We start from the raw sequence: 25,968 nt of genomic DNA on the forward strand, positions 1-25,968 counted from the left end.
CTGTTTCACACTTTAGTGGTGGTGTGATCATTATGATTTAATGCTAAGGTTTGTTACTGAATCACAAATAAACTGTGTCGCATATCCTAAACTTCTGGAGTTTTTCTCCAAGTGGGTCAAGAACTCAAATGGTTTAATGAAATTGGTCTGTGTGCATTGCTTGAAGAAAAATACCACCCAACTTTACAATGTTTCAAACTCTTATCAGATAAATGCTTAAACTCACACCTGCCAACACCCAGCACAGTAATAGAGAGGAAACATTTTTTTTCTCTTCAGCACTATGACCAAAGAAATTCATAACGTCGAACCTATTCACATATTTTCTGTTACAAACTCAAATTCTCAATGTTTTATAGTGTTTTTATGTCATAAACCAGGGGTGCCAACACTATTTCAGCATGTGAGTTTCTAAAAGCAGAGCTGGAGAACGAATACTTTGTTTACAAAAAAAAATCTTTATCTGCAAAATACTTCTGTGTTGACTCGCTATTTGCCAGACTGAAATAAAAATGTAACTTTTTACACAGGTTGAATAATCTGCTGTTTTATTAGAAAACAATATAAGGACAAAATAAGCAAAACAGTTCAAACAATAAGACTTTTTGAGGGAGGAAAACAAAAAAGTAACAATTACAACAATAGAAAACTCCAAGAGCATGATGCCAGCGAAAACATCACCTTTTTTTTTATTTGTTTAGCAGTCAGAGAAGCTAAATACACACTGTAAAAGATTTTCAGTGCTAATCAAATAGTAAGTTTGTGCTCAATATAGTCCTTAAATTTCCAAACTGTAAGTTTGTATATTAAAAAATGTACTTTAACAAGGAATTACATTTGTATAAAAACATTTTGTTTTTCATCGTTCCTGTCCTTACGCTGATTTTACAGACAAAAAAATTATAACAAAGCTCAACACTAACCCCCAAAAGCCTTTTATCTCACGCAACCATTAAATAAGATATTCAGAGCAAAGAAACAACAAAAAGCTCCGCATCACGTCCATAATTACAGGTAAAAAGCTAATTGAACAGAGACATCAAAAAGATACGACTTGATCTTTCCAAATTGACACAACATAAAAAAAATATTCTGTTTCTCTCACTTTTTTTTTCTTACATAACATAAAGGGTGTTTTGCTTGAGAGCGTCTCATTATAGATGGACCTGACTTCCAGGGAAATAAAATAAAAAGTGTACGAACCACTAAAGGGATATGCAGCCGAGACTGGTTTGGAGGAGAGGAATGCAACAGAAAGCTGGATTCACTCCAAACAAGCTTTAAGCTGCCGGCTTTTTGCCTCAGGCAGCCTAAGCCGACTGCAGCTGCTGTTCCATGACATCCCTAAAGCTGCAATAAAAGCGGTTTGTGGCGTTAACTGGAAGGCTAGGACAGTTGACCTTGCACTAATGTGCTGTTCTGCATGTGCATCGTCTCAAGACGCAAAGAACATCATCTTCTCTCTACTTCTGACTATGTACAACTTATATACAATTACTCTATCTGTATTCAATGCAAGAGAGTCTGCATATTTCTGCCTTTGTGTTTAAAAAGGACTTTTTTTGAGTCGTTACTCCTTCTAAAAATCAGACAACTCCCAGTCCTCTGATATTTAACAACATATGATTGCATTTTCTGCAAATATGGTATTTATTTGTCTGTATGTCGTGCTGCTCAATCCCATAATCCGAGCACAGCAGGCCAGCTAAGTTAGATAACTAGAGGGCTGTAATAAAATTCAGCATCAGATGATGAAGTCAAATTTCAGGCAAACTGCTGCGTCATTTTCCTATGCTGCGCCGTGGTACAGTGCTGCCTTTCTACGGTGTTTGAGGTAGATAAAAAGACACTACTCAGCACTGCACAGTTCTAAAAGCTGGTCTGCCTCCTCTGCTGTGGAATACTAAAAGGAAAGTGTAGCAGTAATTCAGCCACTCATTAGTGAGAGCTCATAATGATTGCATTACTTCATCTTAAAACGAACCTACTTTGCTTATATTAAGCAGCGGTTAGCTAATGGTCCCTTTCCCGCTTTTTTTTTTTTTTTTTGGAGCCGTCAGGATTGTTCCACTGTAGCAGTCTGTGGGTTTTTCTGGAAAAGATTAAGTTAAATTTTGATCTAGCTTGTCCGAATATGGCTGATGAATGAGTGTCAGTTTGAAGGAACGCTGTCAGTACCACCAGAAGGCCAGACGGTGGAGTCAAAGCACTGTAACAATTTGAGATAGGGTTGAATTTAAAAAGTGTGTTGTGATCCCACGTTTCACTCAGTGTATGTCCAACAATGACCAGCTGTTTCAATATTCCATGAGAACATTAGTCTTTGCATGAAGGCAAAGATACAGAGGTGGTTGTTGCACCGGGCGCCTTCAGGAAGCGGCGATGGTGGTGCCTCCGCTGAGGCGCAGCAGGATCTGCTGGCAGTCCTGCACCGACCGACGATCCCCGACTCGCTCCAGCGTCCGTTTGGCCTCGGCCAGCAGGCGGGCTCGGTGGCCGGGGGGGGTAAGCAGAGGCATGGGCAGGTGGCGGCAGGCGAGGAGAATGGCGTGAGCTCTCTCCCTCTCACCCACGACGCACTCGCCGTCTATTACAGGTGACAACAAAACAAAAAATTCAATAAATGACCACAAATTTAAATGTTTGCACTTCTTGTGTCCGAACACAAACCAGAGAGAGGCAGAGAGAAAATGATAAATGTGTTATAAATATTAAAATTATAAAAATTCAAAAGTACAAAACATCCCCAACGGAATGATGCTGCCACAGCTAGGGATGTTCAGGTTAATATGCACCTTTAGTTCTCACATGAAGCGATGAACATGCATGGTTTTTAGCAACCTTTAAACAGGATAAAACTCTGTTTTTTGTTCTGTCAAAGCTTCTAACTGTGATTTAAACTCCACAATTTCCTCCCCAACCTGTCAGCTTTTTATTTTGTCTTAATGATGCATTGATTTCCTGCAACCTAACAAATCTAAATGAGATTATGCTGAAATTAAATCAAGCACGCATCTTTTTCCTTCAATTTCACAATTTTAACACTGCTTTGCGTTTAAACTTTTTTTTTTGTTAAACATCACCTGACATGTTTTCAAATGACAAACAGCAAAAAAAAAAACCCAGAGGAGTTACTTATAGCAGCAGTCAGAGCCACAGCCCTGAGGATTCGACTGAGGTTTGGGCTTGTAGTTGATGTCTAAATGAGTCGTTACCGGCTGAGTAGGAGCTGTGCGTCCTGCGCCGCAGGTTGTGCTCCAGCAGCTGGTGGGTCCTTGTTGGACTGGCTCCAGCTATCAGCCTCACTGTGGTCTCATGGAGGAAAACCTGGGAAGAACAAAATCAAAGAGAGGAAGATCCACCTGGAGTGTGAGTTTTATCATCTCCTATTGGGGAGATGAAATAGATCAGAACCTGTGCACACAGGTTCTGATCTTTTATTCATCTGTAGTGAATTAAATTTGAACTAAGAAGCAGAAACTGAGCTTTTGTGGAATAATGAACAGAGATTGATTTTTTGCATAAATCTCTGCTGTGATAACTTGTTAATTTTCAGCAAATGTCATTAACCTACTTCTTAATTCTGTCAAATCTCTCCTTCAGGAAGGAATGAGCTGATGGAGCTTAATCTAAGCCCTGTGTACCTTGTGTTGTGCCTGTCTGTAGCACTGTGTGAGCCTCCTGAGGGCGCTCAGGTCCCTCTGGAAACCGGCCAGCTGGGACCCGGGAGCTGGAACCGGTTCTCCGTTACTGCTGCCTCCTCGTTGCCACAAACTGGTCCTTAATGTCAGCAGCAGATCACAAACAAGTAGCTCCACCCCCTTAGGATCATTTAAGAACAACCACAAATAAAGAAATCATTAACATTTTATAATGACATTGATCAAAAAGTTGGGAAAAGAGACGAGAGGCAGATCTGAGCAGCCATACTCTGACCCCATCACCTGCCACCAACCCAGCATGCACGGCAGAAATCAAGCAGCGGCTGTGTTACTGATTCTCAGAGCGATGGACTGTTTTAGGTGTTGAGGTGTGTAGCGGGTGCGTGCAGACCGGAGAGGCCTCTGTACTGCACTGCAGAGACATTGCACTCGGATTCAGGATCATGCAATGCAACTACAATGCACCACAGCCACCTCCTTCCACCCACACTGCGCCCACACACGACCCCACGCCAGCCTGTCCTCGCCAACACCCAGCATGCAGCGTGTTTGTGTCGGTGCATTAGGAGAGGGTATAATCAGAAACGAGGCGTGAATGTAAAGAAGAGGAAAGGAGATCAACTCTAACCCTTGTAACCACAGAGGAAGCTTAAACCTCAGGCGGAAGAGGAAAAAAGGAGAGTTTCTGTCCACGGTACCTTGTTGAGCCAGTTCCCAGGCTGGGCGAGCGGCAGAGAGATGCTGGAGCGCAGGTAGCTGCTGGCTCTGTCGCAGTGAGAGAGGCAGGCCACCACCCCGTCTCCTTTCAGAGGAGACAGGCTCATCTGAACCACCTTACAGAGCAGGAGCACAGCTTTGGGCAGAGGGTGGCTGAAACAGGAGATGAACACATTCCACGCTTAACTTTAACTTAGTTGTTTGGCAGCTTTTGATGTTTAAAGAACTGCTTTGATTCAACTGCTACCTAATTAAAGCTTCCCCAATGAGAGAGAAAACCCACATAGATCCATTCAAGCTAGATTCCAGTCAATGACAAACTGTCTTATTTATTAACATGCAGGAACATGGTGATAAAAAACAGCTGCATCTCTGTTGTTTTCAGATGTTTATTAGGTCTGCACAGGTTATTCTTTAAACTGAGGAGTTAAAATTTAGGTCTTTATAAAAAACAACAAGAGTTTTTCTTTTAAAGGAGACTATCATCTATGGCAGGCAAACAGAGAAATATATATTTCTGTTAAAATTTGTCTTTTTTTATGTAAAAAAAACAAAACCAAGAATAGACACATTTTAAAGGGGTTGCTAATATCTTTGGAAAATTATAATTATAAACCAACACTTAAAAAGATAGAAAAATATGTTTGTTCAAATTAGTTATTTTGTGAGTTAAGAGAAATTAAACAAGCTTTGACTTCAGCTCGGCTGATAGAACTATTTTATTAGAAAAAGATAACTTTTATTTAAAACATTCCACAGTAGGTTGCTAATATTTTTTTTAGATGTTAAAAGATCCCCCACTTTAAAAATATATATATTTCTGTAATAATTGATCACAGTTTTTTGAGTTCAGTGCAGTTAGTCAGTGAAGAAAATGCTAAAACATGCTTTTATTAGTATATCTGTTATTAAAATAATATTCAGCTCTTCAGTATTTTTAGCCCAAGTGATGAAAAGCCACTGTTGAGTGTCTAAAACGCCACAGACTCCAGATCTCTGGTCTATGGAAACACATCAGCTGTTTATTCAGCCTGTTGCTTTTCAACCTAGAACATTTTAACAGATATAGGAAGGGTTGAAACATTTATTTCCATTTGAAAACAGACATTAGGGTCATCATCTGTGAATTTTTCATCTGTGGACGTTTGACTTAAAAAAACGTCTTTGTGAAACAAACATCTTTGTGAATAACCAATGCTAACAGCACGCTAGCTGCTGTATGACAGATTTAATCCAAATGCTAACAATAAATCACAGATTTTCTTCACAAATCAAAGATCAGACACCACTGTTTAGAAAAATGGAAGAAAAAAAAAATATTCCCTTATACAGTAAATGTGGTTCTCATAAAATGTTTGTAATGATTAAAAGAAAATGAAAGGAATGAGATTTACAATCATTTCTGGAGGGTTTTCTCTTTGAAAAGATTTCTAATGAGGTTGAGAATCATCAGCAAGTATATCCGATCTATAGATTCACTTACTCCAGAATGAGCAGAGCCCTCGGCATTCGCTCTGCTTCTGCCAGAAGAGACTTCACTGCGACATCATCACCCTGCAGCCAATGAACTGCGGCTTTAAGGACCAGAGCCCACCAGCGACTCACCGGGTCGCCCACTGCTTATACAGAAACAAAAGGAGGTATATATTAAGAAGGGGGGATTCTGTGCTTCTGTTTGCAGAGTTGCTTTGCAGGTCATTCAAACCTGAAACCAAGGTGAGGGTGGGAGGAGTCGTGAACGGGGTTGGAGGGGAAGGAGAGTCCTCGGTGCAGGAGTTCAGCAGCTCTAGAAACTCCAGAGCGTTGGAGAATTCCCTGGAAAAGCATTCAAGACATTAGACAACATAACGACAGTGTAGAGCCTGAGCTCTCTGAAAGAGCGCCCTCCTTACCCCAGGTTGTTCTTGCAGCTGCCTCCATCCGACTCGCTCTGCGGCTGGATGAGTGTGTGAACGGCTCGTTCCAAAAGCTTCCTGCAGAAACAGCGGTGCAGCTGGGCGATGGGGTCGGCTACAGGAAAACATCAGTGAGAAGAATGTGACGGCAAACGGGCGAGTTGGAGAAGACGGATCGAAAGAGAGAGAAACACACCTGGGTCCCTCTGAGAAGTAAACACTTCATCGCTGCTGTCTGACTTCACAGACCAATCACAGCTCAGGAAAAACTGACGGCCCAGAGGGGTGAAGAGCCAGCGCAGGCAGTCGGGGATCTGCTTGCTCTCTGACTGGTTGGCCACGCTCTCTGCACATCCCAGAAGGTATCCCTGGGAGACAGAAGACAGGAAGCAAAGAAAATAACCCCCCTGCCTGTGTTTGGTCTTATTATAACAGCAGCGGAAATAAAGGTGACACATACAGACAGAAAGGTGAGGTGGTGGCAGAGGACGGTGCGCAGGGCTGTCGCTGCGGTGACATAAATCTGAGCGAACTGAGTCGGGGCCATCTTGCCTTGGGCGCTCTCGCTGAGGTTGACAGCACTCAGAGAGAGAGACAAAGCCCACAGGCTGCTGCGCTGAGGCAACTTTCCTATAAAGACAAGAAGAAAATCTATAATAATCCCCTCTGGGTAAACCGCCATCAGCCAGATTTGATTCTGTGCTTCACTTTGTTCCGACCTGTTAGCTGCAGCTGGCTCAGCTGATGATAAACCAACGCTGCATCTCTCGCGCTCGTCTTTGCCTCTTCTCCCTCGTACTTCCCCCCGACCTGGTGGACCAGCCAGCCAAAGGGCACCGGACGATGCAGACAGTAGCGGATGAGGTTCCAGGAGAGGGAGCAAACCAGGTCCAGACCGCTGGAGGGGAGAGCCCTCGTCAAGACAGAAAGGCAAGTCTCTAAGCTGGCCATGGCTGCTGTGTAATCCCCCTGCAGGAGAAAACGAGCGGAATGAGGGAGATGCTCAGTATCCAGTGCAGAAGATAAAAGCAGAAGGTGTCACGACTCATACATAAAAAAAAAAAAAAAAAAGGATTTGAACAAATGCTAAAAATATAAATAGGGGAGCAGGGAGGCTCAGTCGACACATCAAAGCAGAAAGAGACTGAAGCGTTCCTTAGTAGGTGGAATTAATTTAACCGAAAAAATAAATAAAGAGCTCAGCAGCTTTATGCTGGGATTTTTCCACTAAAGAAATGTAAGAAAATATTAGTTTTTTCTTTACTGAAATAAATCCGGACCATGGAACTACTTCATTGGTCACCTAATGATTGAAATATTTACTTTACAGTATATCTGCAACCGTCCTGTGAAGGTCTCTGAGGTTAGTTATTGAACAATCAGCATCATAAAGAGCAAGGAACGCACTAGATGGGCTAAAAGCTGAGTAACAATATAAAAAGTTGCTTGATCATCTCATTTGTACTCCTCAGATGACTGTAAGCTCTTTTGACCCAAATGAAACCATCCTTGAAGCTACATCTGTGGCACAGCAGACATGCTCTGATTGTTTAAAATGAAAAACAAACACTGCCCATCATCTGCAGTCATCACTCACTCTAAATCACACCATCTTTTTTATCATCTTAAAAATAAATTTCTCAGAAGCTTATTCAGCTCCTCCTTCAGATGGCAGCTTTTCTCCACTCACCCTGTTCAGATGTAGGTCTGCTTGTTTGCGATGTCTCCAGAAGGACACAGATTTGGGCGAGTGAAGGGGTGTGACCGGCTCCCAGAGGTACAGCACCCGAACACAGCCCCACAGTGCTCCCACGCCACTCAGGACCCACACGATCACCCACGGCAGAAGACAGCGCAGCCAAGAAGCTGAAAAAAGAAAAACAATGAGACAATCTCTTTCTGTAATGATCTAAATGAGAGAAAAAAAAGTTTTTTCCCCCTCCTAAAGTCACGATGAGAGGCTGCTCCTCACCAAAGTCCCGTGTGTGGGTGGGAAACCACACAAGGGTTCTGGATGGGATGTGGGCGGCCGTCAGGCCGGGGTTCCCCGGGGTCTCTGATCCCAGCAATGAGGGCAGCGGGTTTAGAGACAGGCAGAAGAAGGTAAGGGCACACAGAAGCAGCCGTGAACGATCCATCACTCCCACCGTGGAGGGAGAATCTGGCTCGCTCTTCACCTGGGACACAAATAGAGACAGAAATTGTTATTAGACTGAAGGAATTAGCTCGATTTGATGAACAATTACACCAATGTTCATATTTTTACAAAACAATTATGAGGCCACAGCAATGATGTAAAACTGAATAATTTTTAAGGATTTCAGTCTTTTTAGTGACAGTTCTGATGCTCTTGAACTACCCAATCTTAAAGCAAAACCATCGAAGGTATCTGAAAGAAATCCTTCAGTATGAGTGCTAGAAGGGAGCCTAACTGCAGCACCTCTTCCTTTACCCTCTATATCTAATATCAAATGTATCAAAGCATGGTTAAATCTGCCCTTTGACTGAAGAGAAAGACAAAAAAAAATTGAAATCCAATCACGTTTCCAACTCTGGTTTATAAAGCTGCTTTACCTGATGGTGATCCAGTAAGGGGCTGCCTGGCTCCGAGTCGACACAGTACGGAGAGAACTGGTGTGGGGATCCGGAGCCGGAATCTGAGGCCGGAGGGGACATCATCACGGCCTCCTGTTTGAGCTCAACGTCTTCCGACAGGATCACAGGCTCTGGGACAGAGAACAGTGCTTCTCAACATGCTAGAAATTATAAAATTGATCACTGCACAAACAGAACTCTCTAAAAGCGGTACGTCCTCATGTAGAGTCAACATGCCTGTGTAGGTTCTCAGTCATCTGGATCATGGAAACCGCAAAATAGACTAAAATCGGAGGCAATCTGACTTTTGCTCAGTTTTTTTGAAAATGTATCCACACCTTTCAAGAGGCCTTTTCCGATCTTGCTGTTCACTCTAGAGCAACCTGGATTTTGTGCACTGATGGAATGTGCTTTGCAGGATGGGCCCACAGGTGCTTAGAAACATCAGAGCTCAAACTACAGGTAGCTCTAGTGTGAGCCGTCACAATGATAGATGTCAGAGCTTTTTCTGAAAAACTGAGCAAAAGTCCAGTTACCTCCGATTTAAGCCTGTATTGTGGATGGGGGAGTTTTTAGTCCAGCCAACAGGTGGCGATACAGTGCAGACAAACATCTTTTTAAAAGAAGGTAAGAAGATTGGAATGGTGTCAAAATCATGCTGCTCCAGTTTTTTCTTCTTGTAGCAGTGGTTTGACTTGGAAGTTTTATTTTTGATGTGTGTCTTTGGCGCCACCTTTTGGTTTATCGGTGCAACCCCTGTGGAGGGAGCGTCCAGGCTCCAGTGGTGTCCAGGTCCAGACCTGAGGGGCTGGTGCCCCCATGTTTTCTTGTTATGACACACCATCTACATGCAAAGTTTTCACCTTCTAGAGAGCCACTCCATCTCCCTTTCTTGGCACATTTTAGCGCAAGTGTCTAATGATAAACTTAAACTGGCTGCCAGTTTAAACTGAATTCATATCCGTATACAGGAAGGCTGACAGGAAAAAAAATCAGCACTATATGCTTTTATGGAAAACGTTGGATTTAGAAATCTTTGCAACTTTCCAAAACCTCCTGAGTGTCTGTTCTTAAGGGAGACACATGGGGAATCGCTGCTTACTGTTAGAGGTGCTAGCTTGGCTAATGATGCTAAGCTAACAAGCTGAGAATAGCTTCAAACTCCAACTTCTTTTGAATTTGTTTTAAAATAGTTAATATGTGTTATACAGGAATTTATTTAAGACAGTTCCTCTGCCTGGTGGTACAGTTATAATCTTCATTCTGTATGTGGTAAAGATTTGGAAATGGAATGAGAGCGGATTCCATCAGCTAAGAACGAAGTGTAATATTTTGATAAGGCTGGAGCCATGGGTGTCTGCTCATCTGCTAACATGTATGATGTAAAATAAGATGATGTGGCAGACTGAAGATGTATAAAATGGATTTTTAACTGTTAGTCTGAGCCACTTCCTGAGAGGTGAGCCTGAGAGGTGAGCCTGAGAGGTGAGCCTGAGAGGTGAGCAGCTGCCTTCTGTTACTAAATAAATCTTTTGTCCGAGTAAGATTACAATTTCTATCAGAATCTGTTGCCATGTCTCCTTGTTATTTAATACATATAGGTATGAAATGTTATTTAAAGAGTTTGTACCAAGTGATCTCTTTTCAGGGAAATAAACTAGAGAGATAGAGCATCAAGGTGCATACACAGATTCTATCTTTACCATAATATAATAATTTCAACAAGGTGTCAAAATGGGAAAAGATGTAAAAGATGCAAGAAACAGGCCAATGAGGTCTGGAACTGGACACCACTAGTCCACATATTGACCAAATGTGGTTTAAGTCATGGTTCCGAGTGTGTTTGGCCATCTGTTTGACTGCAAAGATCATGTGATGTCATCGGTATCTCTTCTCACACATAAACCCTGATTATTCTGACTAGCCAGGTATTTGTTTAAAATTTTATCATTCATTTGATGAGTGTTGGACTTCTGAGCTCTTCCTTTGTGCTTATTCATGTATGATAGTGCAATCACTTTAAAGCTGCCTACCAGGCAAAAAGGCAGCGATAATGGGACCAACATCACATAAGCTTCACTTTCAACCAGATGGACAAACACACTCGGTAACATAAATGAAGCCTCACTGTTTTTCTGGTTGGCCATCTTGAGGGCGAGGTTCTCTTGTCGTAGTTTGTGGTTAACCTGCTGCAGGTATTTTATGTAGTCGATAGCTTTCCTCAGCACTCCTGACTTGTGCATCTGTAAAAATAAACACAGAACAAGTTGACTGTTAAACTAAAGCCTGATTTATTACCGTTTCAGAGAGTCTGTTTTATTTTCTCACCTTTGCGTCGTTACCCATGACCAGGTCTCTGAGCTCTATGATCTTATCGTTGATGGAGGACCTGTATCTCTTCTCGATGATGTTGTGGGTCGTCCTCCTTTCGCCCTCCTTTACCACAACACCTTGTCCAGCTATTCCTGCTGGCACCTGGCTCTGCTCCATGCTCGGTCTGGGGGCGTTGTTGCAGGGGGCGGGGCCTGACTGGAGTTGTTTGATGGGGAGCTTCTCTCCACCTCCCATCATAACAGGGACTGTGGTCAAGATGTTGCTGCCCATCAAGGTCTGGAAACACAAAACATGTGTAAGGTAGGAACCATCCTCACCGATTACGAGCCGACTGTAACAATTTTACCAACTCAGCCTACAGGGACTTGTAACGCTGTGTTCTGGATGGGTGTGGTCAGGGTGGTGATCCCTGTGGGGCTCTGCATAGTGGACAACACCTGCGTCCCGTCTGCTTTGAGTGTTGTTAGAACTAGTGAGTCCGTCTTAAGAATCTGAGGCTGCTGGACCAGAACCTAAAAGGATCAGAATGAGAGACGTTTGTGAGGATATAATATTAGCTTCTACTTTTAAGCATTAGTCGTACATTTCTACCTAAACCCTGATAAATTAGAGTTAAATTTTAACAAAATAAATTAAGTATCGAGACGACAAGGGAGGAAGGTTAAATCGATAGTTTGAAAGAATGAAGGAAGGAACAATTGTCAGATAGAAGGGATGATAGATGGAGAAAAGGAAAGAGATGAATGAAAAGGAAAAAAGAACAATATAGGGAAGGAAGGTTGGTTGAAGGATGGAAGGAACAAATAAAGCAAGGAAGGAAAGGAAGGAGCGATAGAAAACAGAAAAGAAAGTTGGATGAATGAACACCTGAAAGAAGGAGGGAGGAAATAAATAAATAAATCCATCTGATAAATACTTAAATAAGGTTAAATGTTTAATGTAGGAACTCTGTGTGTAAATAGGTCTGAGTTTGACGCCATCTTAGCGCTCCCTCACCGGTACTTGCTGCACCTGCTGCTGCATGGTGTGGACTGCAGTGGGCGCCGTAGAGAGAGTCTGGATAGTCTGGCCCGTTGGGGTCAGAACACGCTGATGCTGAATGGTGACTGGCTGCAGTTGTTGTGATGTCATGATGCTCTGCATCTGTGGCTGTAGGACTAAAAGGAACCAGGGAAGGAATGTGTTTAACTTACAGAAGGCAGAGAGGAAGCTATGACGGCGTGTTTAGCTCCTCTGTCCTACTCGGTGCTCACCTTGAAATCCAGGAGCAGGACTATGATGGCAGATGACAGGGTTCTGGATGAAACGGGACTGCCCCCCGTTGGAGGCAATCATCACGGTTTGTGGTGCTTGGGTCTGGATGGGCAGGGGCGTCTGGGAGTGGGTCTGAACCAAAGTGTGGACCGGGAAGTTTTGGGTCTGCATAGGAACCCCGTGGGTGTGCATCTGCAGTCACAGAAAACATAAATATCTGTCAAACTTGCTGTTCTTCCTCAGAGGACAGAAATGGGCTGACAGCTTGCAAAGAGCTTCACTGCTAACAGCTGTAAATAGAATCAATACCTGGATGGCCTGCTGGGCAGTCTGCTGAGGCTGAGGCTGGATGGGCTGGACCACCTGCGGGCGTGGCTGAAGCAGAGGTGGGCTGCGGGTCAACTGCTGCTGCTGGACAGAGGAGGTGGTGGTGGGGGAGGGGGTCTGTGCAGGGGTGAGGGGAGGCGTGAGAGGCACAGACTGATGGGGGAGCGTCTGTGTTGAGGTGAGGCTTGTGGTGGTAGTCTGGAAAGCAGCAGTGTTTGGGGTCTGACTCGCCAGCTGCTGGGTGGAGCCGGCGACACTGCTCTGTATGGAGGGAGCCGTGCTCATCTGGTCCTCAAACATGTCCTGGAAGTCCCCCACCTGGTTGCTGACAAACTGTAGCATCTCTGTAGAGAAACAAACAGGGAATAGTTCAGAATAAGCAACAAGAAGCTAAGGATAAATCCCGCATATTGAAATTTAAATTCCTCCAGTGCCAACAGAAGTCATGAAACAATAAGGTGCGGTAAAGTTGCAGGTTTTATTAAGATCTTTACATCTTGCAAACAGATAAGACTAAAGTGACCTTGAATCTGCAGGGACCTTTTAACAGATGCTGCTACTGTTCGGCTCATAAATCAATAGAAAGTATCCTTTAACCAGATAGCCTTGAAAGCAGTCAGTTAATCTAGATGGCCCTCACAGACGGCTGATAGATGCCATTGTGTAACTTAGGATACATGTTAGCTGGTTGTGGGCACATGCCAAAAAAATTCTCCAACCTAAAAATATAAAAACATCCATCGTAATCAGTGAGATACCAACAAATCTGACATTCTTCTTTAAAAAAAGAATGAAAATCATAAAAAAAATTCTATGAAATATGTTTATTAAAAAAAGCATTTTAAATCTACATTTTGTTTTCATTTATGGCTATGTGTGACTCCCTGCTGTAATGCAGCAAATTTCTGTTAGCTAATTTTAATCAATTTAACTGTATGATCTGGTTAAACTGTAAAGTGCCTTGAGATGACTTGTGCTGTGAATTGGCGCTATATAAATAAACTGAATTTAATTGAATTAATCTTCAAAAAGAAAAAGACGAGAAAACGTGCAAAAAAAGAAAAAGAAAAAAGGAAATCTGTACATTTATCTCTATAAATAATTAAAACTTCTCATTAGTAAAGTAAGCATTAAACTGATATTTGGAGTTAAAATGAAAAGTGAGAGTGAACAGGGGTTGGAGATTTTTGTGTCATCATGCTTGATCTCCAGGATGGTAAGCATGTTGGATACAGTAGCAGACAGGCGCAAACGTGCAGCAAATGAAACGAGCTACAAAAGTGTGTGCGGTGAAAATTCTAAAGTAGGCAAGCACAAAAAAAATTAAAAAATCTGCAAACAAAAAAAATGGTGCAATAATTAAAATAGTAAAAAAAAAGCAGAAACCTCACTCTAGAAATCAACCCCAAAAAACAAAGTGCTCCAATCCACTAGAGGGAGAGGAACAAAGAATGAACCATATTGAACCAGAGTGTTAGAAATGAATGAAGGATAACAAACCTCTCCTTTCTTCCTCCAACTATCTTTGAATAAAATGAACTCCTGTGTTAAAACGACTCTGTTTATAAGGAGGGTCTGGTCTGATAGGGTTCTGTCTTTATTTGATTCCCTCTAATGGTCTGGAACGCTTCTGTTTTTTTGGAGCGAGTTTTGCTGCTGTTTTTACTGCTTGCATCATTTTCTTTCTGTGATTGCAGCATTTTTCTGTTGCGTTTGTTTTTTTTTTTTTTGTTTGTTTAGAGTCACATGTTTTGCAGCTCAATTTGTTTGCACCTGCTGGCATTCAAGTCCATCTTAACTAGCAGTACCATGTTGGTAGGGGGGTGGTCTAAGATGACTGGCACCCTGTATCAAGATGACTTCTACTCCTCAAGCAAAATGGATTTAAAAGAAAGGGATTTAACAGACATCAAATAATTCCTCATGAAATCAATAGAACAATGTTATGAGGGTTGTGAGAAAACCAAAAAATCTGCAAACGATCAGAGAAAAATCAAGGAGGGGCAATCAGAAACCCATTTTTCTCCAGGGCAGAACCAGAACCCTCCTGAAACACTAAACAAAATAAAAAAGCTAAACTATGAAGAGTGGAGACCGGAAATCTGGGCCAAATTAATGGACCAGAAAGATGGACCTGTTGTTTGTTCAGTAGTTGGTTATAGACATGTTGGAGTTGAAGGGGGATTGAAATCCAAAATAAATTGTCATCATTTAGAATGGAGGTTTTCAATAGGGGGTCCACAGAGGTACTGCATGGGGGTCGCAAAAGTTTTGGCTGATTAGACTTTTTTTTTAATTACATACACTTCTCAAAAAAATGAAAGGAACACTTTGAAAAAACATCAGATCTCAATGGGGCAAAAAAAAAAAAACCATGCTGTTTATTTATACTGATATGGACTGGGTGATGTGTTAGGAACAAAAGGATACCACATCATTTGATGGAAATGAAAATTATCAACCTATAGTGGGCTGAATTCAAAGACACCCCAAAAAATTACAGTGAAAAAATGATGCGGCAGGCTAGTCCATTTTGCTGAAATTTCATAGCAGAAACTCAAAATGGTATTCAGTAATTGTTTGGCCCCCACGTGCGAGTATGCATGCCTGACAATGTCGGGGCATGCTCCTAATGAGACAACGGATGGCGTCCTGGGAGTATCTCCTCCCAGATCTGAACCAGAGCATCACTGAACTCCTGGACAGTCTGAGGATCAACCTGGCGGCGTCGGATGGATCGAAACATAATGTCCCAGAGGTGTTCTATTGGATTTAGGTCAGGCGAGCGTGGGGACCAATCAATGGTATCAATTCCTTCATCCTCCAGGAACTGCCTGCATACTCTCGCCACATGAGGCCGGGCATTGTCGTGCGCCAGGAGGAACCCAGGACCCACTGCACCAGCATAGGGTCTGACAATGGGTGCAAGGAGTTCATCCTGGTACCTAATGGTAGTCAGGGTGCCGTTGTCTAGCCTGTATAGGTCTGTGCGTCCCTACATGGATATGCCTCCCCAGACCATCACTGAGCCACCACCAAACCGGTCATGCTGAACGATGTTACAAGCAGCATACCGTTCTCCAACGGCTTCTCCAGACCCTTTCATGTCTGTCACACGTGCTCACAGTGAACCTGCTCTCATCTGTGAAAAGCACAGGGTGCCACCGGCGGACTTGCCAATTCCGGTGTTCTGTGGCAAATGCCAATCGAGCTCCATGGTGCCGGGCAGTGAGCACCACTAGAGGATGTCAGACCCTCAGGCCATCCTCGTGAAGTCTGTTTCTGATTGTTTGGTCAGAGACATTCACACCAGTGGCCTGCTGGAGGTCATTTTGTAGGGTTCTGGCAGTGCTCCTCCTGCTCCTCCTTGCACAAAGGAGCAGATACCGGTCCTGTTGATGGGTTGTAGACCTTCTACGGCCCTGTCCAGGTCTCCTGGAGTAACTGCCTGTCTCCTGGAATCTCCTCCATGCTCTTGAGATTGTGCTGGGAGACACAGCAAACCTTCTGGCAATGGCACGTATTGATGCGCCATCCTGAAGGAGTTGGACTGCCTGTGGGACCTCTGTAGGGTCCAGGTAGTGCCTTATGCTAACTGTAGTGACAGTGACCCCAGCTAAATGCAAAACCGGTGAAAAAGAGTCAGAAAAGATGAGGAGGGGAAAAAGTTTCATACAATAGATATAATTAGGGGGTCCCTGCTCCAACTCGCCATCAGTTCCTTAGCCTGGAAAACGTTGAAGACCCCTGATTTAAAAGAAATGTTCAGTAAGAAGTGGTACAAGAAAACAAAAAAAAGTTTAAATATTTCAAGAAGGCCTTGATTTTCAAGCTCCATGCATGCATCGACATACTCCCCTAAATGGCAGCTTAGTAGGCCTTCAATATGAAATAATAACTACAGAAGCCTGTTTCATTTTACTTAATCTCACCTATGCTCCTATCCTTTCCTCAACAGATGATTCATGTCAAATGAATACACTCCACCTCTGTCTAACTGGGTGGGAGAGAAATCTAACAGCTGATCCAGAAACCGAAAGACTGATTAGGGGAGGCCTGCCGAGATTATTACAAAGTAAGCCTTATTGGTCCCCGTTTTTTTTTTCTTTAAACATTACTTTGTATGTTTTAGGTTATGATTCTTACTTTAGCAAATACCTAAGAAGAAGAAGGTAATCATTTAACACATTACTGTATAACTGAACAAATTATGAGGAAGACTAAATTTTGCTTTTACTTCCTGATAAAATCAAATTTTAGATTTATTACCACTTAAGATTGCCTGAGAGAGAAATACAACTGGCTGCACATGTATTCCCTTTAACATCTGGCATTTACTACTCCTCCTTTAAAGCTAGCAGAAGTAAGTTTGTTATTGCGACAGGCCTTTATAGACCTTCTAGACTTTGTCCAGCAGCCCGTCAGAGTTCATGTGAAGATTCCCTGACTGAAGGCTGATGGAAAAGATGTCAGGGTCACCAGCAGCTGCTGACCTTGAACATAATCCAGCAGAACTCTGGACTGTTATTGCTTTACGTTGTCTTACAACAACCAAGCTATTTATTCTGCAGGGTTTTTTTTCTAGCTTTGCCAATCTATGACATAATAATGAAAACTAGAAAATTTCTAAAGAAATTTTGAGGGGGGCCACCTACTGCCCGTCTGGGTAACTGGGCCAATACGGCCCTGGCAAGTGACGTTGGGGCTGCTTACGCCTTTGAGGGCTGCTGAGGGAAGCAAAGAGGGCTAGGTCATGGGCAAAGAGAGCTGTGTGCCACTTGTACTGAAATCTGGGAAATAGACGTGCACAGCATATGATGCACAAGGGTAATATGGGTTGTCCATATTGAACCGCAGTGGGTAAAGCGCAGTTGGCGGGCTCTGCCCACCTGCTAGGAGCCCTTGCAGCGATGAAAAGAATCACCAATGGCGGGCTCCGCCCGCCTGCTAAGAGCCATTGCAGTGATGAAATCACCATTGGCGGGCTTCGCCCGCCTTCTAATAGCCATTGCAGTGATGAAATCACCAATGGCTATGAGCAATATGCCAGAATGTATGAGTGTGTATAAGGAAGAGGCTTTTATTCTGTAGAGTCCCTGTAGTCTTATTTTGAAAGTCTATCATGGATGTGCATCAAAAGAGGGGTCATGCCCAGCAGTGATATAGAATCCATTTCCAAATGTTAAATCACTGGTTTTCCATGTTATTAGGTGAATAGCTGCTGTATTACAGAGTAAATGGGAGACTTTTATTGTGAAATTTGCTCTGGGGTGTGTTTTGAAAAGGTCACTGGAGTCTAATAAAAACAACCTGGAAGAGTTTGGGTCATAATGTTGAGCCATTTGCATCAATTATTGCATTAGTATAATCTAGAGGCTTTTATTTTGTAGGGTCCCTGGAGTCTTATTTTGAAAGTCCAACAGAGTTGTGTTTAGAGAAAATGTTCAGACCCAGCAATCATAGTTGATGACTTTCCAATCGTTAAATCACTCTTTTTCCATGTTATTAGGGCAGTAGATGAAGCGGAAATGGGAGGCTTTTATTTTGAAATTTGCCATAGGGTGTGTTTTAAACAGTCTCCTAGAGTCTATTCTCTAAAATGGGGTTGAGTTTGGGTCATAATGTTGAGCCATATAGGGCAATAAATATATGTAAAAAATATAGAGGCTTTTATTTTGTAGGGTCCCTGGAGTCTTATTTTGAAAGTCTATCAGTGTTGAGTGGCAAGGGAAGTGTCATGGACAGCAGTCATATAGTGTCCATTTTCCAATGTTAAATCAGTGCTTTCACCCTCCATTGGATTAATATGTGCTGTTTAAAACAGCAGAGGTAAAATCTCTTTGAAGCACGGTTACCTTGACAACGCTTAACGAGCCTGTCAGTGACAGAGAGAAAAGCGCAGCACTATCGTTCCTTAGCTCTCAGGCTTTTTTGAATGGGAGGAACAGCTGCTGAACAAACGACTGCTGAGCAAAAACCGTAATAGGTATTAGAAAAATTCTTTCAGTGAAAGCAACATCTATCCTTTGTCTCAGACTGGGGTAACCTTCATGTCTGTAGGTCTTTCACAACCCAAAACGAAGCACAAACAAAATGGCTGATCCCACCTGCTCCTCCCTTTGTTTAAACTGCAGCACCACACTCTGTCACCTTTAAGCTGCTATAGCACCCCTCCGAACAAACGACAGCTGAGTAAAAACCGTAAAAGGTATCTGAAAAATTATTTTTATCTAAGCTAAAGCTATATCTTGTCTTCAATTGGAGTAACTTTCATGGCTGTAGGTCATCTACAACCTGAATGGGAAGAGAAAGAATAAGAAAAAACGGGTCCTCAGTCCTTAGCTTCTAACTGAGCTAGCTGCAGCAACACACTCTCACTCACCTTTAAGCTGCTAAAGCCCCCCTCCGAACAAAGGACTGCTGAGTAAAAACCATAAATGATATCTGAAAAATTATTTTTATCTAAGCTACAGCTATATCTTTACTTCAATTAGAGTAACCTTCATGTCTGTAGGTCTTTCACAACCCAAAACGAAGCACAAACAAAATGGCTGATCCCACCTGCTCCTCCCTTTGTTTAAACTGCAGCACCACACTCTGTCACCTTTAAGCTGCTATAGCACCCCTCCGAACAAACGACTGCTGAGCAAAAACCGTAAAAGGTATTAGAAAAATTCTTTCAGTGAAAGAAACATCTATCCTTTGTCTCAGACTGGGGTAACCTTCATGTCTGTAGGTCTTTCACAACCCAAAACGAAGCACAAACAAAATGGCTGATCCCACCTGCTCCTCCCTTTGTTTAAACTGCAGCACCACACTCTGTCATCTTTAAGCTGCTATAGCACCCCTCCGAACAAACGACTGCTGAGTAAAATCCGTAAAAGGTATCTGAAAAATTATTTTTATCTAAGCTAAAGCTATATCTTGTCTTCAATTGGAGTAACTTTCATGGCTGTAGGTCATCTACAACCTGAATGGGAAGAGAAATAATAAGAAAAACGGGTCCTCAGTCCTTAGCTTCTAACTGAGCTAGCTGCAGCAACACACTTTCACTCACCTTTAAGCTGCTAAAGCCCCCCTCCGAACAAATGACTGCTGAGTAAAAACCATAAATGATATCTGAAAAATTATTTTTATCTAAGCTACAGCTATATCTTTACTTCAATTAGAGTAACTTTCATGGCTGTAGGTCATCTACAACCTGAATGGGAAGAGAAAGAAAAAAAAAAACGTTTCCTCACACCTGAGCTTCTAACTGAGCTAGCTGCAGCAGGACACTGTCACCCAGCTTTCTGGTGCTTAAAATGTCCTCCGAACAAACGACTGCTGAGCAAAAACCGTATGAGTTATTCAAAAAATTATTTCACCGTGAGCGTCAGCCATCCTTTCACTCCAACTATGCCAACTTTGGTGTATGTGTGTCTTTCAGAACAATATTTATGACGAGTTTAAAACACATAATGTCATTCGTTTTTCTCCCCTCTGCTGTTCCAAAACCAATGAAAAACAGCTCTGATTTTCATCGACTTTAGGTCGGTCTGGAGGGTTTTTAAGGAAAAGTATTAATCCTACCGTAATTCCGAAGACATTGTGTGGGTCCAGAGATTTCAGTCTACAAACTGACCAAAAATGGTGACTCTAGCTATAAATATGTGGCCGTGAGGGCGAGTTTAAAATGTTTTTGGGTCTTAAAAAAACGGCTGCCTCACACTCTAGCTTTTCAGTCTCTCCACTCTAGAAGGCTGGATTTTGCCAAAACTTTGTGGCGCTTGAGGTCTGATTATACAAAAACCGTAGCAGTTATCAACATGCCGTCTTCAGTTTTATGCAGACGAAGGATTTATCTACAAACTGAGCTTTAAACTGTTTTTCTACGTGAATGTATGCCAACACAGTCAAGCGCTGTTTTTTATGCTGTTTTTTTCCTCTCCCCATTCATTTCCTATGGGAATTTTTTGCGACGTTTTCGCTAATAATTCGCAAACCTTCGGACTAATGAGAAAGTTTTATACAAGCACGCATCGCCCCATTGGTCTCTACGCGTGTGCCAACTTTGGGCCCGATCCGACGAATGGTGCGTGACTAGTTACGCGCCGAAGTTTTTAGGGGACGAGGAGAACTATAAGCTATAATAATAATACGCGGAATAAATATGTGCAATAGTAATAGGTGGGCCATGCCTTCGGCATGTGGCCCCCCTAATAAACACAGATGTTATAAGACTGATTCTGTAAAAACGTGAGTTTCTTTTTCCCATATTTATTTAAGGGTGAAACTTCTCAGGGAAGAAGTACATATTTTAGATTCTATTTGAAGAAACACAGAAGTTTTAAATACAGGATGCTTGGAGGTGTGTCAGTAGTAATACAGCAGGCATCCTGTTTCAGGCAAGACTTGACCTCCAATTTAGCTGCGTATCTGGAAATGAAAAGAATATAATAAACCAATAGCGCCGATTATCTTTATCTGTTATCTATCCATTGTTACACAACTTCAAAGCCAACCGTCCTCATCATGTCATAAAACTGAAGATTTAACACCGAGTTACTAGGATGCAGAGCATGGCAAAACTCCATAGGTTATGAAAACATTACCAGGTAAAGATTGTAATATAAAAACATAATGAAGAAATAAAATAATACAAATATAGGAAACTAACCCATAAATCATTCAGAATATAAATATTAATGTATTATGTTCATGATGTATATATATATTCACAGTTATGAACAGATTTCGTCTCACTCTTCAGTTTTCTGTCACAGTGAAATAAGCTCCGCTCTCTATCTTCTAGAGCTTGAACATCTTTTTCATCAAGATCTAGCTCAGATGTGAGCATCAAAGCAGCGAGAGTAAAATATATTTTTTGCAGGCAGAGTAGAAGCCCTGTCAGATAAATTCATATATACCGCTAAAGGTAGCCAGGTGATCGGGATGCAGCGCAAATTCAAACGGAAATCTCTTCCTCTCTTTATCTTGCATCTTTAACTTGGATCAAACATGAAAACGTTTAACGTACTTCGGTCAGATTTAAAGCTACGGCCAATTTAGACAATTAGGAAGGTACCAGTGGAGATTCTGGGCCCGGTATTTAACCCCCTCTATTTCTACTGCATCTATCAGGGTGAAAACAAATTATCCGGGTTGAAATTTCCATTAAATGAAGGCATCTGGTAGGAAGAGATTAGTTTTAACTCCTGAAGGGCTCATATATTCTATTTATCTTTACTATAACATGCATTTAATAACCGATTTCAGCTTAAAGACAACTCAAACAACAAGATCTGACATAACGGGAAGAAGCACCTGAAATGACTCGGTTTTAGAGTGGGAAGTGGAAACTCGTACAATAACAACATACCAGATAAAAACTAAAGGCTGAGAGGGAAAAAGCTGTAGTGCTGCATTGGATTCAGTGACTCCAGGGGGCGCTGTTTAGCTACGCTTTTCTCAGATCTAATTGCTCTGAAGCAGCATAACTTCCCAGCAGTCATGAGATGCGCTTATTTAGCTTCAATATCACGGCGAATCCGTGGTTTTTATGGCTGCAGGTGTTTCCAAACAGCAAAAAGTAAAATTCGTGTAAAGAAAAGAAAATTGTAGCAGCCTTCATTCAGCAAACTGGCAGGCAGTGCACAGACAGAGGTGGGTAACACCTCTGTGGGTAACCCCACTGTCTTGAAACCCAAAATACAGGAGAAAGCAAAGGAATATGATTAGTTATGAAACTGGAGGAAGTTTTATATTTTTATAACAGTCCGTTTTATAACAGCGCAGCACGAATGACGACTTTACTGGGAGGAACTGAAATTGTATCTCAAAGAAAAATGGGACACAGCTCAAATTATGTTTTCCTACTTGTTGAAAGAGGTTGCAGGCGGCTGTATTTAGCAGAGTCTCATTTCAGGTATGATCAGTCAGTGAAACGATGACCGATTGGTGCAACAGCAACAAGAGTTGGACAAGCAGCTGTCCCTTCATCACATAGGTGTGATGGGAAATGAAGGCTCAATGTTGACATACATCCACGATGACAACGTAGATCAAGTGATACCTTCCACTTTAAACCCAGAGCTAGAAAAAACATCCTTAGAAAGTGTACTTCTTAATGTAAAACGGTCCATTAAAGGGACAGAAGACGAACCTGGGTCCACCAAAAGAAAGAAAGTTGCATCATCAAGAATCTTACAGGAAATATGGATTCTGCCCTGTGGGAAGAGGCTTCACAGCATCCGCTGCAGGTCCAGCAAGTTCTGCAACAGCTTTTTCCCTGCTGCCATCAGACTATTGAACTGTTAACTCTAAACTGGACACACATCACAGTCGAAACATTAATTTGCACCACCAACGTGGCTGAAACTTTTATAATCCTTTTAAATAGGACTAAATGTTCTACCGCATTTTGCACCATATTTATTTTGCACTGCACTGAACCTTTCCATATTAATTCCCCTTGGCACCATTTTTTTAAAAACTGGTTTTCCTTTTTTCCTACGTTTTACATAATGATCACTACTGCACTTTATAATGGTAATGTTCATTTTACTGTTATTTAATTTTGTATAAACTCGTGTATACAAAATGACATCAAAATTTGTCTAAGTCTCTAAGAAATGTGGATTTATCACCAAGTACCAACCCCGCTGTGCATCATATGTTGAGACATGCTCTCTAATGAGGCGATGACGCCTTCAAAACTGCTTCACCAATTGGAGAGCAGGAACCCTCTGCTACAGATCAGTCCATGAAAATATTGTCTGAAATTAAAGCAATCCATAGTGCACGAAAGTTTGAGAAAGTTTTAACCATTAGAAGAAGAGGGTCACTGGCTTTAAAAGCACAATTTTAAGACAATCTTTCAATAATAAGGGTTTATATAATTCATTTCAGTCAAATATAGAGCCCATCTAACTAACATATGGCTTGTTTTTTTTAACTTTAATTATTGGTGTTATATGTTGTTTTAAATAACACAAAGCAACAACAAAAAATTATCAAGCAGTAGCTCAGCTCTGATGCAGGTAGCTTCAAAAGGACAAAGTTCATCCGGGACGAGATGAGGTGAAGGACACCAGCAGAGCTGCAGCTTTATCTACAGGCTTAGATGGTGAAGGAGGGACCATTCAGGTCTTGCTCCTTGGTTTTTACCTTCATTATATTCTTTTGACATGGCACTAATCATTTATAGAGAAAAATAGAGGCGCACCCTGCAGCAGCTCAGTCGATTACTTAGAAAAAAAGGGTGCAATCAAAAGCAAATAACTTTGCTGAATAGAGCTTATTAAGATGGAATGTGACAATCATAACACCATCATTGAAAAATGATCACAATCATGCCAAATGTATTCATTCAGGAGTGTATACCAGTGCACCCTCCCAGTACAGCTACTGAAGCAGATTCCAGGGACGGTTATAACCAGCAGCAGCTCAGTGGAAAAAAAAAAGCAGATACAAGGCCAATCAAGATAAAATTATAGATTCAAATAAGCAAACGGCTCAGTAACAAACTCAGCAGCTACCAACTAATACACTGTAATGAATGTATGGAACCTTCATGTAGCCCCACTGATCCACCTCCGCAGGGGAGGGCATGACATGACAATGCAGCTCCTAGACCGCAAAGTTTCGGATGAGTTGACAATAACTTGGGAAGCATAAATCATTCTAACAGAGAACAGATTCCTGAGGAAAACGTGTTATGTAAGCTGAGCTGCAGTAGCTCAGCAAATGATGATAATGAGCTCAAAAAATTCCTTTAAATTACTGCTTGAAAAGATTTCCTATCCTTTCTGCAACCAGGTTAGGTTTATACCAGATGACCAGGTCTCAGGATAAGAAAAGTCAAATCTGTTGGGTATAAGTGAGAAGCTGCAGCTTGTCTGTCAATCCATCATCAGTCACTCTTCTCTCACGCCATCTGTACATTCCTCTCATCTGACAGCACTGTTTTATTGAAAAGTTGGGAAGATGAATATGTATTTTTTGGGCCACTTGCATCATGTAGAAAAATCGTTTCTATATAGGATAGATGAGGATTAAATACATTTTTACTTAAAGAGACACAGATTAATATTTGGTGAAGAACTTTGGAATAAGACACATCAGCTGTCGGCAAAACTTCCCCCCAAACAAAACAAGAAGGATTCAAATTCCCAAAACTATTTTTTTTTTCATTTTAATAACATAAAGTTCAAGTCATTCTTTGGTGGTTTTCTATTTTTTCTTATTGCTTTAGACTGGTTGCTCACAAGGATATGAACAAACATTTATCATTGGAATCTCTCTTTTATTTGTCATCAAATTTAGTGAAATCATGCCATTAGTGGGATTATGGAAACCCAAGAATAGAACAAGCTGTGTCCAAACAAAGCCACACCAGGCTCTGTCCATCAGTTTGTGCATTCTGGTGGGAAAACTGTTGACTCTGCACTGACTGGCTTCCCATCAGACCTTTTACTCTTTGCCAAATTTGCTCAGTGGGTTCAAGCTTGCAGAGTTCAGCGCTTCATCTTGAAAAGTGAAAGAGGAGCATAAGAGGTAATAATAAATAAAAATAAATAAATAAAAGCAACAACAACCAAGGAAATGTTACATTTCAGCCATTTCAGTGGTATGGAAAGCAGTGAGGTTACCCCAAATGTTGTCTTTACTCTTTGTTTACTTTTTGTGTCTTTTGTTTGTTGTTGTTTTTTTTCTTTTTTGAAGGGGGGTGGGGGGGGGGGGTGGGGGGGGTGGGGTCCTAAAACAATTTCCCCATTACTCATAATTTACATTTTTTTCAATTAAGACATAATAAGCATAATAAATACTTCCAGGCAAATATAAATCACCTGGTTGTCATAATATTGTTGACATTTAGTGGTAATCTGTTGTTTAAAAAGAAAAGAAAAACAAAAACTTAACACCCGATTAGCAAATGATTCCCTCAGTAAACAGCCGCTGTCATGTATCAGCAGGGAGACTCTGTGGAAACAACAGTGAACAGTGCCAACAGCAGCAGGTTCACTCACCGTCAATATCTCCTAAGGTGAATTCGTCCCCTAACTCCGCTAACGTCGGGTCCATATTCTCCATGGAGGAGATGAACTCTCCGGTATCCATCCTGTCAGATGCTAGCAGCCCCGGTTATCACCGGAGCCTCGGAGGAGGGAACAAACAAGGTCGGTGGCCTCCCCCCCTGGGCG

At 41.9% G+C, this 25,968-nt stretch overlaps 1 protein-coding gene across 1 annotated transcript; it reads right to left on the reverse strand.

Moving 5' to 3' along the window:
• Window positions 1-531: 531 nt before the first annotated feature.
• srebf2 (sterol regulatory element binding transcription factor 2) lies at window positions 532-25,885 on the reverse strand. The gene is made up of 20 exons (XM_038273747.1): window positions 25,795-25,885; window positions 12,767-13,128; window positions 12,457-12,649; window positions 12,200-12,360; window positions 11,563-11,715; window positions 11,198-11,479; window positions 10,998-11,112; window positions 8,849-9,000; window positions 8,247-8,451; window positions 7,965-8,140; window positions 6,994-7,243; window positions 6,735-6,904; window positions 6,471-6,642; window positions 6,272-6,389; window positions 6,085-6,194; window positions 5,863-5,995; window positions 4,361-4,532; window positions 3,645-3,821; window positions 3,216-3,327; window positions 532-2,587 (listed from the first exon to the last, which is right to left on the reverse strand). The coding sequence occupies exons 1-20, from the start codon at window positions 25,883-25,885 to the stop codon at window positions 2,370-2,372; spliced, it is 3,522 nt and encodes a 1,173-aa protein (XP_038129675.1). The 3' UTR covers window positions 532-2,369.
• Window positions 25,886-25,968: the final 83 nt, after the last annotated feature.

This window comes from Cyprinodon tularosa, unplaced genomic scaffold (assembly GCF_016077235.1).
Source record: "Cyprinodon tularosa strain WSP-4 unplaced genomic scaffold, ASM1607723v1 ctg89, whole genome shotgun sequence".
In the NCBI taxonomy this organism is placed as follows: Eukaryota; Metazoa; Chordata; class Actinopteri; order Cyprinodontiformes; family Cyprinodontidae; genus Cyprinodon; species Cyprinodon tularosa.

What these genes read in the sequence shown, in the direction of transcription:
- srebf2 (XM_038273747.1), bottom strand. Translation starts at nt 25,885, where the DNA reads ATGGATACCGGAGAGTTCATCTCCTCCATGGAGAATATGGACCCGACG. An exon ending in AGCAGGTGCAGCAAGTACCG is followed by an intron (nt 11,716 to 12,199) that starts GTGAGGGAGCGC and finishes TGATCCTTTTAG; the next exon opens with GTTCTGGTCCAGCAGCCTCA. An exon ending in CCTTACTGGATCACCATCAG is followed by an intron (nt 8,452 to 8,848) that starts GTAAAGCAGCTT and finishes TTTGTGTCCCAG; the next exon opens with GTGAAGAGCGAGCCAGATTC.